The sequence below is a fragment of the Rhododendron vialii genome, chromosome 1a (genome assembly GCF_030253575.1).
Source record: "Rhododendron vialii isolate Sample 1 chromosome 1a, ASM3025357v1".
In the NCBI taxonomy this organism is placed as follows: domain Eukaryota; kingdom Viridiplantae; phylum Streptophyta; class Magnoliopsida; order Ericales; family Ericaceae; genus Rhododendron; species Rhododendron vialii.
In genome coordinates this window covers 29,105,193-29,118,592 of record NC_080557.1, presented here as the reverse complement: position 1 = coordinate 29,118,592, position 13,400 = coordinate 29,105,193, and the positions used below count along the sequence as shown (strand labels likewise).

Genomic DNA, 13,400 nt, shown 5'->3' with positions numbered 1-13,400 from the left:
TAAACGCCATACTCTTAAAAAAAAGTAAATATCATAATCTTAATGAAAAGAAAATGGGTAGCAAATATACAAAAATAATGAAAGAATGATGGAAGAACTCACCTTGGTGATTTCGGTGAAGTAAATTTTGGTGGTATTGAACTTCCCAAGAGAGACTGATAAAAAAAAAACTTCCCGAGAGAGAGAGAGAGAGAGAGAGAGAGAGAGGAGGGGAGAGGTAGAAAAAGTATAGAAGAAAAATGTGAAAATCATATGAATGATGCATATAAAATTTTATTTTCGGTGATTCCGTGATGTACATTTCACAGCCTAGAAATAGGAAAAGGAATGTTGGCTGGTTTTGGTTTTGGTGATTTCGTACAAAAGTTATGATTTTGCTCTTCATTTGAAAAAAGTCTTAATGGGTGCCAATCAAAAAAAAATTAATGCCTTAATGAGTGGTTTTTAATGTAATGCCTTAATGGGAGTAAATCAAGAGTATAGCTATAGGGGAAAATAAAAAAAATTACCTATCAAATAAAATCACTCAAAATTATTCCATTTAGAGACCGTTACTCTTCATTTAAAAAATGCCTTAATGGGTGCAGATCAAAAAAAAAAAAAAAGCCTAAATAGGTGGTTTTGAATACAATGCCTTAATGGGAGTAAATTAAGAGTATAGCTATAAGGGAAAATAAAAAAATTACCAATCAAATAAAATCATTCCTTTTAGAAACTAATATACTAGGAAGAGATTTTAACAAAATGAAGGGTGGAGATTTATGCGAGAGTATAAATCTGGACAGTTGGTTGTCTTTTGGATTTAAAACCAATTCTGTCTTATTATATATATGTGTGTGTGTGTGTGTGTGTGTGTGTGTGTGTGTGAGTCTCTTTCTTGTGAGGGATCCCTTACTTAGCTTAAGTGCGGACCTCATAGATCCCGATCGAATTTCAATGATTCGAGTCGCTCAATTTGATCAGAACGTGATTTTAAGGGTCTTCACGAGAAATCGTCAAAAGAAATGGCCGGGAAGGGCTTCATCCAAACAGTTTTTTATTGAACGGTTAAAAAAAAACTGCTCAAATCAAGTTCTTTCCGATCATTTTTTTTGCCGATTTTCGCGAATTCCCTTAAAATCACGTTCTGATCACATTGAGCGACTCGAATCATTGAAATTCAATCGGAAAATGGAAGAAATTGGGAAGGTCTGCACTTAAGAAGTTTATTTAAAGTCATCACAGGAAGCTCACTGTATATATATATATATATATATATATATATATATATATATATGTGTGTGTGTGTGTGTGTGTGTGGCACGGCTCGAACAATCAGCACACAAAAATAAATACTGAACTCGCATGTAATATAAGGCTCAAACAATCACAACAGGCAAATTAATACTGAACTTGCGTACAATATACCAAGCCATGTCCAACAAATTCAACTATGCTATAAACAATAACGCAACATATTCATTGATAAACATCATAATCTTAATGAAAAGGAAATGGGTAGCAAATTAATATACAAAAAATAATGGAAGAACTCACCTTGGTGGTTTCGGTGAAGTAGATTTTGGTGGTATTGAACTTCTCAAGAGAGAGAGAGCAGGGGAGAGGTAGAGAAAAAGAAGAAGAATGTGAAAATCATATGAAGGATGTATAGAAAATTCTATTTTCGGTGATTTCCATGATGTATGTTTGATAACCTAGAAATAGGAAAGGAGGATGCTACGGATACCGACTCAGTCCACAAATCATACGTACCGACCATTTGCGGGGTCCACTTCGGATCCGCATGGATGATCCAAGCCGTTCAATAATTTTAAAATAAAAACCAAGTGGATCTGTGAAAAATCAGCTCGATCCGATATATATAAGTGCTCGATCCAATCTTCTCATTTTTCATCCAATCTTTTCCATTTTTTTCAAAATTTCAAAAATGGAAAGATTTAATTAAGCACTTACACATATCGGATGGAGCTGATTTTTAACAGGCCCACTCGTTTTTTTAAATTATTGAACGGGTTGGATCATCCATGTGGGGCCCGGAGTGGGCCCCGTGTACCGTCGGTGGCCATGGTCGGTGTGCTCGGGTCGATATCCATAGAGTTTTCGAATAGGAAAAGGAATATTGGCTTTGATTTCGGTGATCTCGATGGCTTTGATTTTGGTTTTGTACAAATGTTATACATGATTTTGGTTTTCATTTGAATAATGCGTTAATAGGTGGTTTTAAATACAATGCCTTAATGAGAGTAATTAATGGGAAGAGAGAGAGAGAGAGAGAGAGAGAGAGAGAGCGCTTCACTCATTTGATCCAACGGCAATAACCTTATCACTAAATATGATCGAATGGCTGTAGATGCATCTATATTTGTATGCCTAGATATTTTTAAAGAAAATCGTTCTGTTTTATAACATAGAATACTCACACACATATGCCTAACACTCATGCCCCAAACTTTCAAATTCTATCACATTCAACCCAAATCACATTACCTTGACATTCTAATTTTTTTTATTCAAACATTAAAATTATTGAAACTAAACATGGGTCTTTACAACGAGTATATAATATACTTTTTATTTTAAAACTCCACATAATATCAAAAATAAAAAATTCAAAAATTCAAAATCTTTTGGATTGTTTTAATTGTTAGTTCATATTTTAATTGTTGGTCATTATAGTTTTTTTTATTTCTATTATTTATACAATGCAAATAATCATTAAGTTTTGTCCCAGACGAAAACAAAGCAACTTAAAGAAAAAAATATGAAAAATATGATTTTCATAATTATATTATATTTTATTTTAGTTTGATGATTATTTTTTTCAAGATAAATCAAAATAAGATTAAATTTTTGATAGAAAATCCAAATTGGGGGAAATCAAAATCTATAATTTATTTTTTAAATTTTTGGTAGTTATACTTTTCATTAGATGAGAGAAATCATTCTTTACAAGTTTTTTTTTCTTCAGGCATCATCCTTTACAAATTGAAAGAGATTTTAAGTGTATCTATTAAAACTTAATTTGAATGTTTTTTTATGTCTATCATAGAGTGTAGCTGGAAAATCAAAAGAAATTGGCTAATAACCATAAAAAAATTCACCAAGGATAAGAAATCAAATGTTGGACCAATTATAAATTAAAATGGAATCACGTATTTTAGAAGAACAAAGTAAGATAACAATATAGGTAAAAGGTGTAAATCTTGTGAATTTTGTCTTTAAGTCACTCTTTTTTTTTTTATCTTGAAGAAAATTTAATACTTTTTTGGGTTGTATAAAGGAGAGATATTGAAAAAGAAAAACTAAACATTATGACCAACTAGTGCATGCCTGTGCCTGAAGGCACGACTCGAACGATCAGCGCACACAAATAAATTCTAGACTCATGCGCAATATATTAACCCCTACCCAATGAATCCAATTATGCGGAAAACAATAACTCAAGCATACTCCTTGATTTGTTTAATTTGAACAAACATTTTTTCAATCCATAGTTGCCCGTGCCTGAAGGCACAATGCAATACGTTCACAACAAATGATCCCATGCCTGAAAGCACTTATTAAAAAGCATTAATCTAATAAAAGTTTCTTGCACTATCAACAATGAAATTACATACTCTCAATCAAAAATATTACTTAAGGAATCAAAACCGTTTTGAAGCTGCTATTCAAATCACAAACATTAACTAAGTTAATCAAAAGAGTTATAAATTTGACTAAAGACTATTGAATTCAGTACAAAGTAGGAGTCTACCCACCAAAATTCAAACCCATCGTAGTTGATGTAGCACTTAATAGCTACCAACAAAAAAGATAGAACGGTAGCCAGCAGTATAAAAAGAACGGTAAATTGGGCTAGAGTCCGTTTTAAAGGTGTTTTTGGGTGTTTAGTCCAGCCCAATGTGTAATAGTGGTGAAGGTCCATTACTGTAACATTTATTAGGTCTACAGTCCGTTTCTAGACCAAAATGCCCTGACTGGTGTGTATATATAATGTGTTATGTTTAAATTTTGTTCCCTGCTGCTTTCAACCCAACGCGCCATTACTGGATAGGGCACCATTTCTGGATCTCGAGCAGCACAATCACGAGATCGAGCTCGTTTCTGGTGCGCCTCTCTCTCTCTCTCTCTCTCTATTTATCTCTCTTCCCGCAATCACAGCTCAGTTCTCTCTCTCTCTTCCTGCGATCACAGCTCTTTTCTGGATCACGATCACTTTCACGATTTCGTTTCTGTATTGCGATCACGATCTCGTTTCGCTTTGTGACGATCTCTCCCGATCAGGATCACAATCTTTTGTCTTCGGAGTGTTTTCTGTTCGCGATCTCTGTGCTGATGTTTCTCTGTCGCTGTGTTCTTCACTATCTCAGTATTTGTTTTGATTTTTGCTGTGTTCTTCTATTTTGTGTTTTATAGAGTTTATTTGCTGAGATAGCGTTATCTATTGTTCTATTCTGGTAGATACTGAGATTGTTTTTTTGTTGAGATAACATTATCTATTGATTTATTCTGGTAGATACAAAAATTATTGTTGCTGAGATATGTGTATCACAGTGAACTGTATTTTCTGAGATACTGTTATGTAGATACTGAGATTGTTTTTTTGTTGAGATAACATTATCTATTGATTTATTCTGGTAGATACAGAAATTATTGTTGCTGAGATATGTGTATCACAGTGAACTGTATTTTCTGAGATACTGTTATCTCTTTCTATTTTTGTTTATTTGCTGAGATAGCATTATATCTATTTCTTTGTTCTGGTAGATACTGAGACTGTTTTTGTTGAAATAACATTATCTATTGCTTTGTTCTCATAGATAGACTACTTTTTTGAGATATGTGTATCTGATTTGTTTATTCTGATATAATGTTATCTGTTTGCAGACTGAACTGGTTTTTGAAGTTGAAATGGATTCTTCTATTCTTCTATTGTGCAAATATGGATCCTATAATCTTGTTGTTAAGGTGACAGAAGGTTATCAATTTGAGAATCTTATTGGAAGTATTTCTAACAAGTGGAATGGTTTGGTATCAATGAGGTTGTTGTATTCTGTTTGTGATCATCGTAATATACTCCTTGAGAATGATGATGATTTTTGTAATATGATGGATTTAGCTGCTGCATATGGTGCTCGTTGTGTCGAGGTATCAGTTGAAGATGGTAATTGTAGAGTTAGTAGCCGTTTTGAAATCGGTGAAAGCAGTAGTAGCAATGGAAATGGTGGAGTAACTAGTAGTTCACATTCTGAAATTGTTGAGGATCCTCTTGAAAAATTTTGTCCTCATCATGAGACAAAAAGACTTTCTGCTGATTGGGCGTATTTGATTAGTCATGTTGGTCAAGAATTTAGAGGTGGTGTTAAGGATTTTAGGTTATCTTTGTGTAAGTATGCAATTGAAGTTGGATTTAGGTTCAAGTATTTGAAGAATGACCAATCAAGAGTGACAGCTGAGTGTGCTTTTAAGGCAGATGGGTGTAAATGGTTTGTTCATGCAATTCTAGACAAATCAAATCAATTTTTTTGCATTAAGGAGCTTGAAAAAGAACACAGATGTGGTGCTACAATTTGTAATTCAAAAAATTCTCGGATGTCTTCAAAGCTTGTTGCAGAAGAAGTTCTTGATGAAGTTCGTTCAAAGGCGTCGTATAAGCCTATAGATGCTGTTAGATTCTTCAGACAACGATACGGTACTACAATCGGTTATCACCATGCATGGTTAGGTATTGAGATGGCGAACAATGATACTCAAGGTGATTATGCATTGTCATTTAACAAACTTCGATTGTATGCGGAGGTAGCGAAGGAGAAAAATCCCGGTAGTGTTGTGGACGTTGAATGCTGTGAAGATAATCGGTTTCGAAGGTTATTTGTGGCATTCGATGCATGCATCAAAGGATTCAACTACTGTCGGCCTTTTTTGTGTCTTGATGGTACTTTTTTGACAGGGAGATATAAGGGAACTGTGCTCGCAGCCGTTGGGAAGGATGCTGATAACGGTTAGTTTTTTTTTTTTTTTTCAAATTCAGAGAATGCTTATACTGAGATAGAGTTATCTCTCTTTCTAGTTTTGTGATTATTGGCTGAGATAGCGTTATCTATTGCTTTATTATGGTAGATACAGAGACTATTTTTCCTGAGATACCGTTATCTCTTGCTTTATTCTGGTTTGTAGAGACTGTTTTTATTGAGATGTCATTATCTCTTGCTTCATTCTGGTAGATACAGAGACTGTTATAGCTGAGATACTGTTATCTGTTGTTTTTTTGGGCAGGCTTGTTTCCGGTTGCTTATGGTGTTGTTGATTCCGAGACCGACGATAATTGGCTTTGGTTTTTGTTGAAGTTGAGATCTATTCTGTCAGCTCGTGAACTTACTTTCATAACAGATCGCCATACTGGTCTTGTGAAGCATGTGCCAGAGGTTTTCTCAAACGGATATCATTCTTATTGTCTGCAGCATTTGAAGAATAACTTGAGGGATAGGATGTCAGGAAGAGCACCTAATGGTTTCCGGGAACGAGTAGTGAGTCTCTTCAATGATTGTGCTCTTGCACCTACAGTATTAGATTTTAAAAACTGTGTAAACGAATTGTTTGAGGTCGGTGGAGACAGAGCTAAGGAGTTTGTTGCTTCCATTCCAGTGTATAATTGGGCAAATGCATATTTCCCAAGTAAACGATATGGGGAAATGACCTCAAATGCTGTGGAGTCTTTCAACAACTGGATTGTTGAAGCTCGTAAGTTGCCAGTCCTTAAATGTGTTGATACGATCAGGGTTCAAATCATGACTCAAATGTGTGAAAGGAAACAGTTATCAAGAAAATTGAACAGTGTTTTGTGTCCTGAATATGATGCAAAATTGAGAGAGTTCTTTAATAAAGGACGGACATGGACTGTGTTTGGATCAAGTGATGAGGTTTTTGAAGTGTCTTCATTACCAGCTGTTGTGGTTGACATAAGAAACAGGACATGCACATGTTGTCGTTGGCAGCTCTATGGTTTCCCTTGTGTGCATGCATTCACAGCTCTTCAGAAGAATGGCATAGATGTATCCAATTATATTGATCCATTATACACTGCTGATGCTTTCCGATTCTGCTACGATTGTCCTATACATCCTGTTCCTATTTCTACTCTTGGAGTTGCACCAGTGTCTGAAAATTCTGCTGTTATTCTTCCTCTTATTCTTCCTCCTAAGACTAGGAGGCCACGTGGTAGACCCAAGGTTGCAAGAATCCGGTCAAGGGGTGAGAAGGTGAGGCAAATAAGGTGTGGCAGGTGCAAGAAGTTAGGAAATCATAATAGGAAGAGATGTAAGGAAGCTTGTGATTGATTCATTGTGTTCTATTGTTGATTCATATTCATTGGACATTGAATGAAAGGTTGAACGTTGGCTGAGATATTGATATATATTTTATTTTGTTTTTACAGAGCATGTTTAGGTTTTACAGTTTATGGGTTTAGGGTTCACAAAGAATGTTTTGTATGAGATAGCTTTATCTGTCATTCTATTTTGCGAAATGTATTGGCTGAGATACTGTTATCTCTTTTAATTTTTGTGTTGATACAGATTTTATTGGCTGAGATATCATTATCTCTAACTTTATTCTGGTAGATAGACTATTTCGCAGCATTCGTTGTGTGTCAAGTGAAAAGATATAGAGTTGTTATCATAACAAAATGATGACCTGCTATTCCCATTGTTCGGAGCCAACTATGCATATGTATCGTTTTAAACAAAAGAACAATTACTGTAATTCAAAACAGAGCAGGCAAGACATTTCATATACAAGCCTTGGTACGGCGAATTCCAATTGTTCTGAGCCGACCATTCATATGTGTCAATTTTAACAAAAGAACAACTATTGAATGAAAGGTTCACAAAGAATGTTTTGTATGAGATAGCTTTATCTGTCATTCTATTTTGCGAAATGTATTGGCTGAGATACTTTTATCTCTTTTAAATTTTGTGTTGATACAGATTTTTCTCTCTGAGATAGCATTATCTCTAGCTGTATTCTGGTAGATAGACTATTTCGCAGCATCAGTTATATATCAAATGAAAAGATTCAGAATTGTTATCATAACAAAACGATGACCTGCTATTCCCATTGTTCGGAGCCGACTATGCATAGGTATCGTTTTAAACAAAAGAACAATTACTGTAATTCAAAACAGAGCAGGCAAGACATTTCATATACAAGCCTTGGTACGGCGAATTCGAATTGTTTTGAGCCGACCATTCATATGTGTCAGTTTTAACAAAAGAGAACACCTATCGTACTTCTAACAGAGCAGCCAAGACATTTCATGTACAACCCTGGTATGGCGAATTCCAATTGTTCGGAGTCGACCATTCATATGTGTCAGTTTTTAACAAAAGAACACCTATTCAGCAAAAGAATACCTATTCAACTTTCCAACACCTAGTCCTATTCAACTTTCCAACACCTAGTCAGTCTTCAAGTTTCGGTCTTTCCAAAGAGCTTCTGTCCATGTTCTTGGTTCATCATACAGGAACCTCATCAACAATAACACTCTGTATTCTCTGATTTCATCAGTTGTCGATGACTCAGGGATGCTTTCTCCGTGTGCAAGCTTGTCAATGATGTAGCAAACTATAATTCCACAGTCAACACTACAAAAGTTGTCATAATCAGAGTTTAGAAGGATAGAAATAGAGTGCACAGGAAATAACACAGTGCATAGTAGTATCGAAATAAGATGCTGAACATGATTAATTGGCTTACGTTCCAGGTCTTTGTTGCGGAGATGCAGGTGAGATTATTGGAGCATCAAACTTTTGCTTTTCAAAGATTGTTTCGTTTTGTGATGAGAGGATGAATGTTGGGGTATGATTTTTCTTCACGAATCCTTCAACATACCTTTTCTGCATTTGCAAGGTTAAATATTTGTTTATTATTATTTTTGCGTCATTTAAGTATGGATTACAAGAAGTCTCAGTATTTTTACCATTAAACGAGCATCTTTAAGGTATGCATCTGCCTTTCTTCCAGTTGGTCTGATGGAGTTGTAATGCCTCCATTGCCCATCCTCAATGTCATAAACCAGGACAGTCCAATGGTATGGATCGTTGTCGTTCTCTTTATTACCTCCTGAGGAATTCATGGGGAAAACCAAGTAGCGATAGGCATGCTGTTTTTGAATGAGTTCTAGCAGCTTGTCATCAAGGAACATCTTTCTGACCTCATTTTTCTGGTCCTTCAGTAGGCTCTGTCAGAAGGAAGTGTTTTACAAATTACATGCAACAAAATACATACCATATACCAGTTGAGATAACCATATCTCATGGTTTCTAATGGATAATTCAGAACATAGAATTCGTGAGGTATTCTTATCTCTTGTTCTTTGTGCGCAAAAACAGTATATGAGAAGTAAGAGATAACAGTATCTCAGACACATAATATGTTTTTGATATTCTTATCTGTTGTTCTTTGTGAGAAAAAACAGTGCATGTGAACAAGAGATAACAGTATTACAGAAAAATAACATGTATTTATGCAATAGATACAGAGATCAAGTAGTCATGCGAGACTAGTGCTTTACTTACCCACAATATGGATTTGAAAAATAGTATTTTACTTTCATCTCCTTGCTCTCTTTCCAATATGAATGTAAACGAATCGATGAGCTGCACACATTATTTCATGTGAGACTTAAATGCACAAAAGATTGGTAACAGTCCTGAAGAAATATAGAGTATTGGCAAAAATGAAGTGAGAGATAACAGTATCTCAGATAAAAAGTGTTGGTATCTCACAAACTTAATAAAGAGATAATGTTATCTCATCCAAAGAATTTACTGGTAGTACAATGTATACACATGCGAATGTGGATAAAGCAAGAGATAGTAATATCACAATGTAAATGTCAGCCAATTCAATTCCCAAATAAACCGAATAAACTAAGAGCTAAGAATTAATGGAAAGCGAGGGATTGATAAAGAGTACCGGAGGGGTACGGTTTGAGAAAGACAAGGAGCCTTTCTTACCGTGTTTTGTACATCTTTTTCATTCAAGATTTCTATGACTTCTTGCAAGCTTACTGTACCATCAAAGAGGTTGTTATCCCAGATAGGGATTCTACAAAGTTATAAGACAACAGCAGTACATCAGCAATGAATATGAATCAAGAGATAACAGTATTTCAGACAAATAACATCTATTTGAGCAAGCAAATTGGTGCATTTTTACTAACCTGATGTCTTTCTCACACTCAAATATGTGATTTAAGAAGATCTTGTCATTTTCTGGGACAAGATGTGCCAGCTTTGTTGTTTCAACACCCATATATGGTAGTTCTGGAGATGCTTTCTCTGCTTGTTTCTCTGTGCTTTTCTTCTTCCCATAGACTTGAAAATCCTCCATGTTCTTCCCTTTCCTATCTTCCCTCTTACTCACTCTCTTTGTCAACGACGATGGGTCCACAGTATGACCTTTCCTCAATCTCTTCTTCGTTGTTTGTTGTGGTTCTGCTTGAATGCTTGAGATTGTGGACTTGATCATTTGGTCTATTTCTTCCTCAGTCACTTCTTCATCATGAATTGGAGATTCATGATGGTGCACATTCTCGCTTTGTTTTTGTTCAGACAAGCTATTTTTTTGTTTCTGCAACTCTTCAATTATCTTCTGATCTTTGTAATGTTGGGAAACACAATGTGCTGCAATGTCATGCAACTCTTCTGTCACCTCTTCAATTTTTTCTTCCGCTATGTCCTTCTCAACATACAACCCGCCTATTTCAACCTCATTTTCGATTATGTCTTCCTTCAACATCTCCACCTCAACATGCAGACTACAAGTTTCTTTTTCAATATCTGTATAATCTGCATTTTGTTTTCTATAACCTGAAAGCTCATGTTGAAGGGATTCTACATTCTGGCGTAACTCAACAATCAACAGATCCCTTTCTTGGATCTTCTTGTCCCTATCTTCAATTTCAACTTTCATGACATTGTTCTCTTCTTCAAGCACCTTAATTCGTTGTTCAAGCTCTAAAATCAAATTCTTAACATCCTGGTTCTCTTCTTGAGGGTTTTCTTCTTGGGTTAAAGGCTCTTGGTCCGTAAGGTTTTTCTCTTTGGCTTCGGGTTCTTTGTGTGTACCTTTTTGTTCGTGCAAGACTAGAGCTGCAAACAACCCTCTCTCCCGTTCAGTTAGCTCCAATTCTTCCTGTTTGACCTTTGAGAGTAGAAGGGAACAATGAATTAAAAGAGGTAAATTCAGATTATAGATTCATGAGATTTAATGTTTCAACTAAGATAGAGTTATCTCATTTTATTTGCAAACTGTATTTGACTGAGATACTGGTATCTCTTTCTTTTTGTGTGTTTATATAGAGTTTATTGTTTGAGATAGCATTATCTCTTGATTTATTCTGGTAGATACACTATTTTTGATGAGATACCGTTATCTAGTTTTGACCATAATACATAATAAAATCCAATAGGTAATGATGCTTACCATTCCCTCTGGAAGGCTGCTCAGTGGTGCCTCCAACAGTTTAGCAGCAAGCTCATTCATTTTCCATTTCATAAATCTTGGAAAAGTTTGTTGAGCTGGTTCCATAATGTGGGTATGTTCACAGAGCCAGTACTGTTTTCAATGAAAATGTGTCAGATGTTGTTGATATTTTACTACAAGAAAGGGTAGAAGATTTTTACCAGGAGTGCAGTGGTGCAACCACCAACAATCGCCGGATTCTTGGAGTTGAGTTCGTTAACAAGATTATTAGTGATGAACATTGACCAATTGTAATTTGCACTATTTTCCAAATCCTCAACAAGCTTCAGGTAGGACCAATTCAGGTTTGGACCTGTTGTTGGGAAAAACAGTGTTCCAATGGTGTACAATGTCAGAAGACGTGCCAAATCTTTTGCAGCTTCTATCTCTGATACTTGCTTTTGCTTCTTCTTCTGCTTCTTCTTGACGGGAGGTTTCAAAATATTTTCAATTGTCACCCTCATTGTTGAAAGGTGCATGGTGCTTGCCCCAGCAAAGACTCGATTGGCAAATTCTGTGTCTGGCCTTCGCCCGTGGGTTGCGATGTGGATCTTCACCGGTCCAGATGTTATTCCAAAAATGACACCAATGTCATGATCAGTCAGAGGAATATCTTTTCTTGCTAGGGAAAACTTTGCTTGACCTCTCTTATATGTCTCTATCAACTTGATAAGGACAGGATCAGATTTCTTCACCATTTGCTCATCAATACTGCCTTGAGTAATTGCAAACAACATGTTCGCAAAAGGTGATTTCTGAATCTGTTCGGATTGTACTTCATTGAACTTTACATCATGTAGAAGGCTTACAATGCTGTAAAGATTCGACCTATAATAAAAGTAACAAGACAATAGCAGTATATCAGCAAAAATGAGGCAAGAGATAACAGTATCTCAAAAAAATAACACCTTCAGGTTATTGTATAGAATGGCACGCCAAGTAGTTACCTGTATTGCAAACGTTTTGGTTTAACCTCCTCTTCCTTCACCTCTTCTATGTCTGGTTCCTCCTTTTTTTCTTGTCTTTTTTGTCTTTTTGTTTTGCTCTTGGGTTTATCTTCTCTCTCTTCCTCTTCAAGTTGTGGTTCTGTCTCTTCCTCTTTCCTTTTCTTTGTTGTTTGACTCCTTGTTTTTATGCTTTTTTCTTCTTGATGTTGTGGTTTCTTTGTAGTCTTCTTCCGGGCTATCATTTTGAATCTTTTATATGTTCTAGGTTTTTCAGGAGGGTTTTCAGGAGGGTTTTCAGGGTTTTCAGGAGGATTTTCAGGTTTTGTATCATTTTGAATCTTTTTCCTGTTAAAACAGATGAGAAAACAGTATCTTAGCAAAAATGAGCAAGAGATAACAGTATTTCAGATAAATAGTGTTGGTATCTCATAAACTTAATAAAGAGATTATGTTATCTCATCGAAAACGTTTTCTGGTTGTATTTTACAACAAGGGATAAAGTAGGAGATATTAATATCACAAATAACTCTATCTGCCAGAAATATAGTATATTGGCAAAAATGAGCAAGAGATAACAGTATCTCAGATAAATAGTGTTGGTATCTCACAAACTTAATAAAGAGATAATGTTATCTCATCGAAAACGTTTTCTGGTTGTATTTTACAACAAGGGATAAAGTAGGAGATATTAATATCACAAATAACTCTATCTGCCAGAAATATAGTGTATTGGCAAAAATGAGCAAGAGATAACAGTATTTCAGATAAATAGTGTTGGTATCTCATAAACTTAATAAAGAGATTATGTTATCTCATCGAAAACGTTTTCTGGTTGTATTTTACAACAAGGAATAAAGTAGGAGATATTAATATCACAAATAACTCTATCTGCCAGAAATATAGTGTATTGGCAAAAATGAGCAAGAG

The 13,400-nt window shown here is 35.3% G+C and overlaps 3 protein-coding genes across 3 annotated transcripts; 1 reads left to right on the top strand and 2 right to left on the bottom strand.

The window, feature by feature from the left end:
• Positions 1–4,992: 4,992 nt before the first annotated feature.
• On the top strand, positions 4,993–7,392 carry LOC131326208 (uncharacterized). The gene is made up of 2 exons (XM_058358899.1): positions 4,993–6,001; positions 6,277–7,392. The coding sequence occupies exons 1-2, from the start codon at positions 5,038–5,040 to the stop codon at positions 7,335–7,337; spliced, it is 2,025 nt and encodes a 674-aa protein (XP_058214882.1). The 5' UTR covers positions 4,993–5,037; the 3' UTR covers positions 7,338–7,392.
• Positions 7,393–8,455: 1,063 nt separating this feature from the next.
• On the bottom strand, positions 8,456–11,184 carry LOC131330051 (uncharacterized). The gene is made up of 5 exons (XM_058363540.1): positions 10,223–11,184; positions 10,017–10,107; positions 8,978–9,238; positions 8,755–8,894; positions 8,456–8,642 (listed from the first exon to the last, which is right to left on the bottom strand). Exons 1-5 carry the CDS (start codon positions 10,972–10,974, stop codon positions 8,456–8,458), a joined length of 1,431 nt encoding a protein of 476 aa, XP_058219523.1. The 5' UTR covers positions 10,975–11,184.
• Positions 11,185–11,409: 225 nt separating this feature from the next.
• LOC131335848 (uncharacterized) lies at positions 11,410–12,642 on the bottom strand. Its single transcript, XM_058371388.1, has 3 exons — positions 12,474–12,642; positions 11,688–12,354; positions 11,410–11,619 (listed from the first exon to the last, which is right to left on the bottom strand). Exons 2-3 carry the CDS (start codon positions 12,261–12,263, stop codon positions 11,434–11,436), a joined length of 762 nt encoding a protein of 253 aa, XP_058227371.1. The 5' UTR covers positions 12,264–12,354; positions 12,474–12,642; the 3' UTR covers positions 11,410–11,433.
• Between the last annotated feature and the right edge of the window lie 758 nt (positions 12,643–13,400).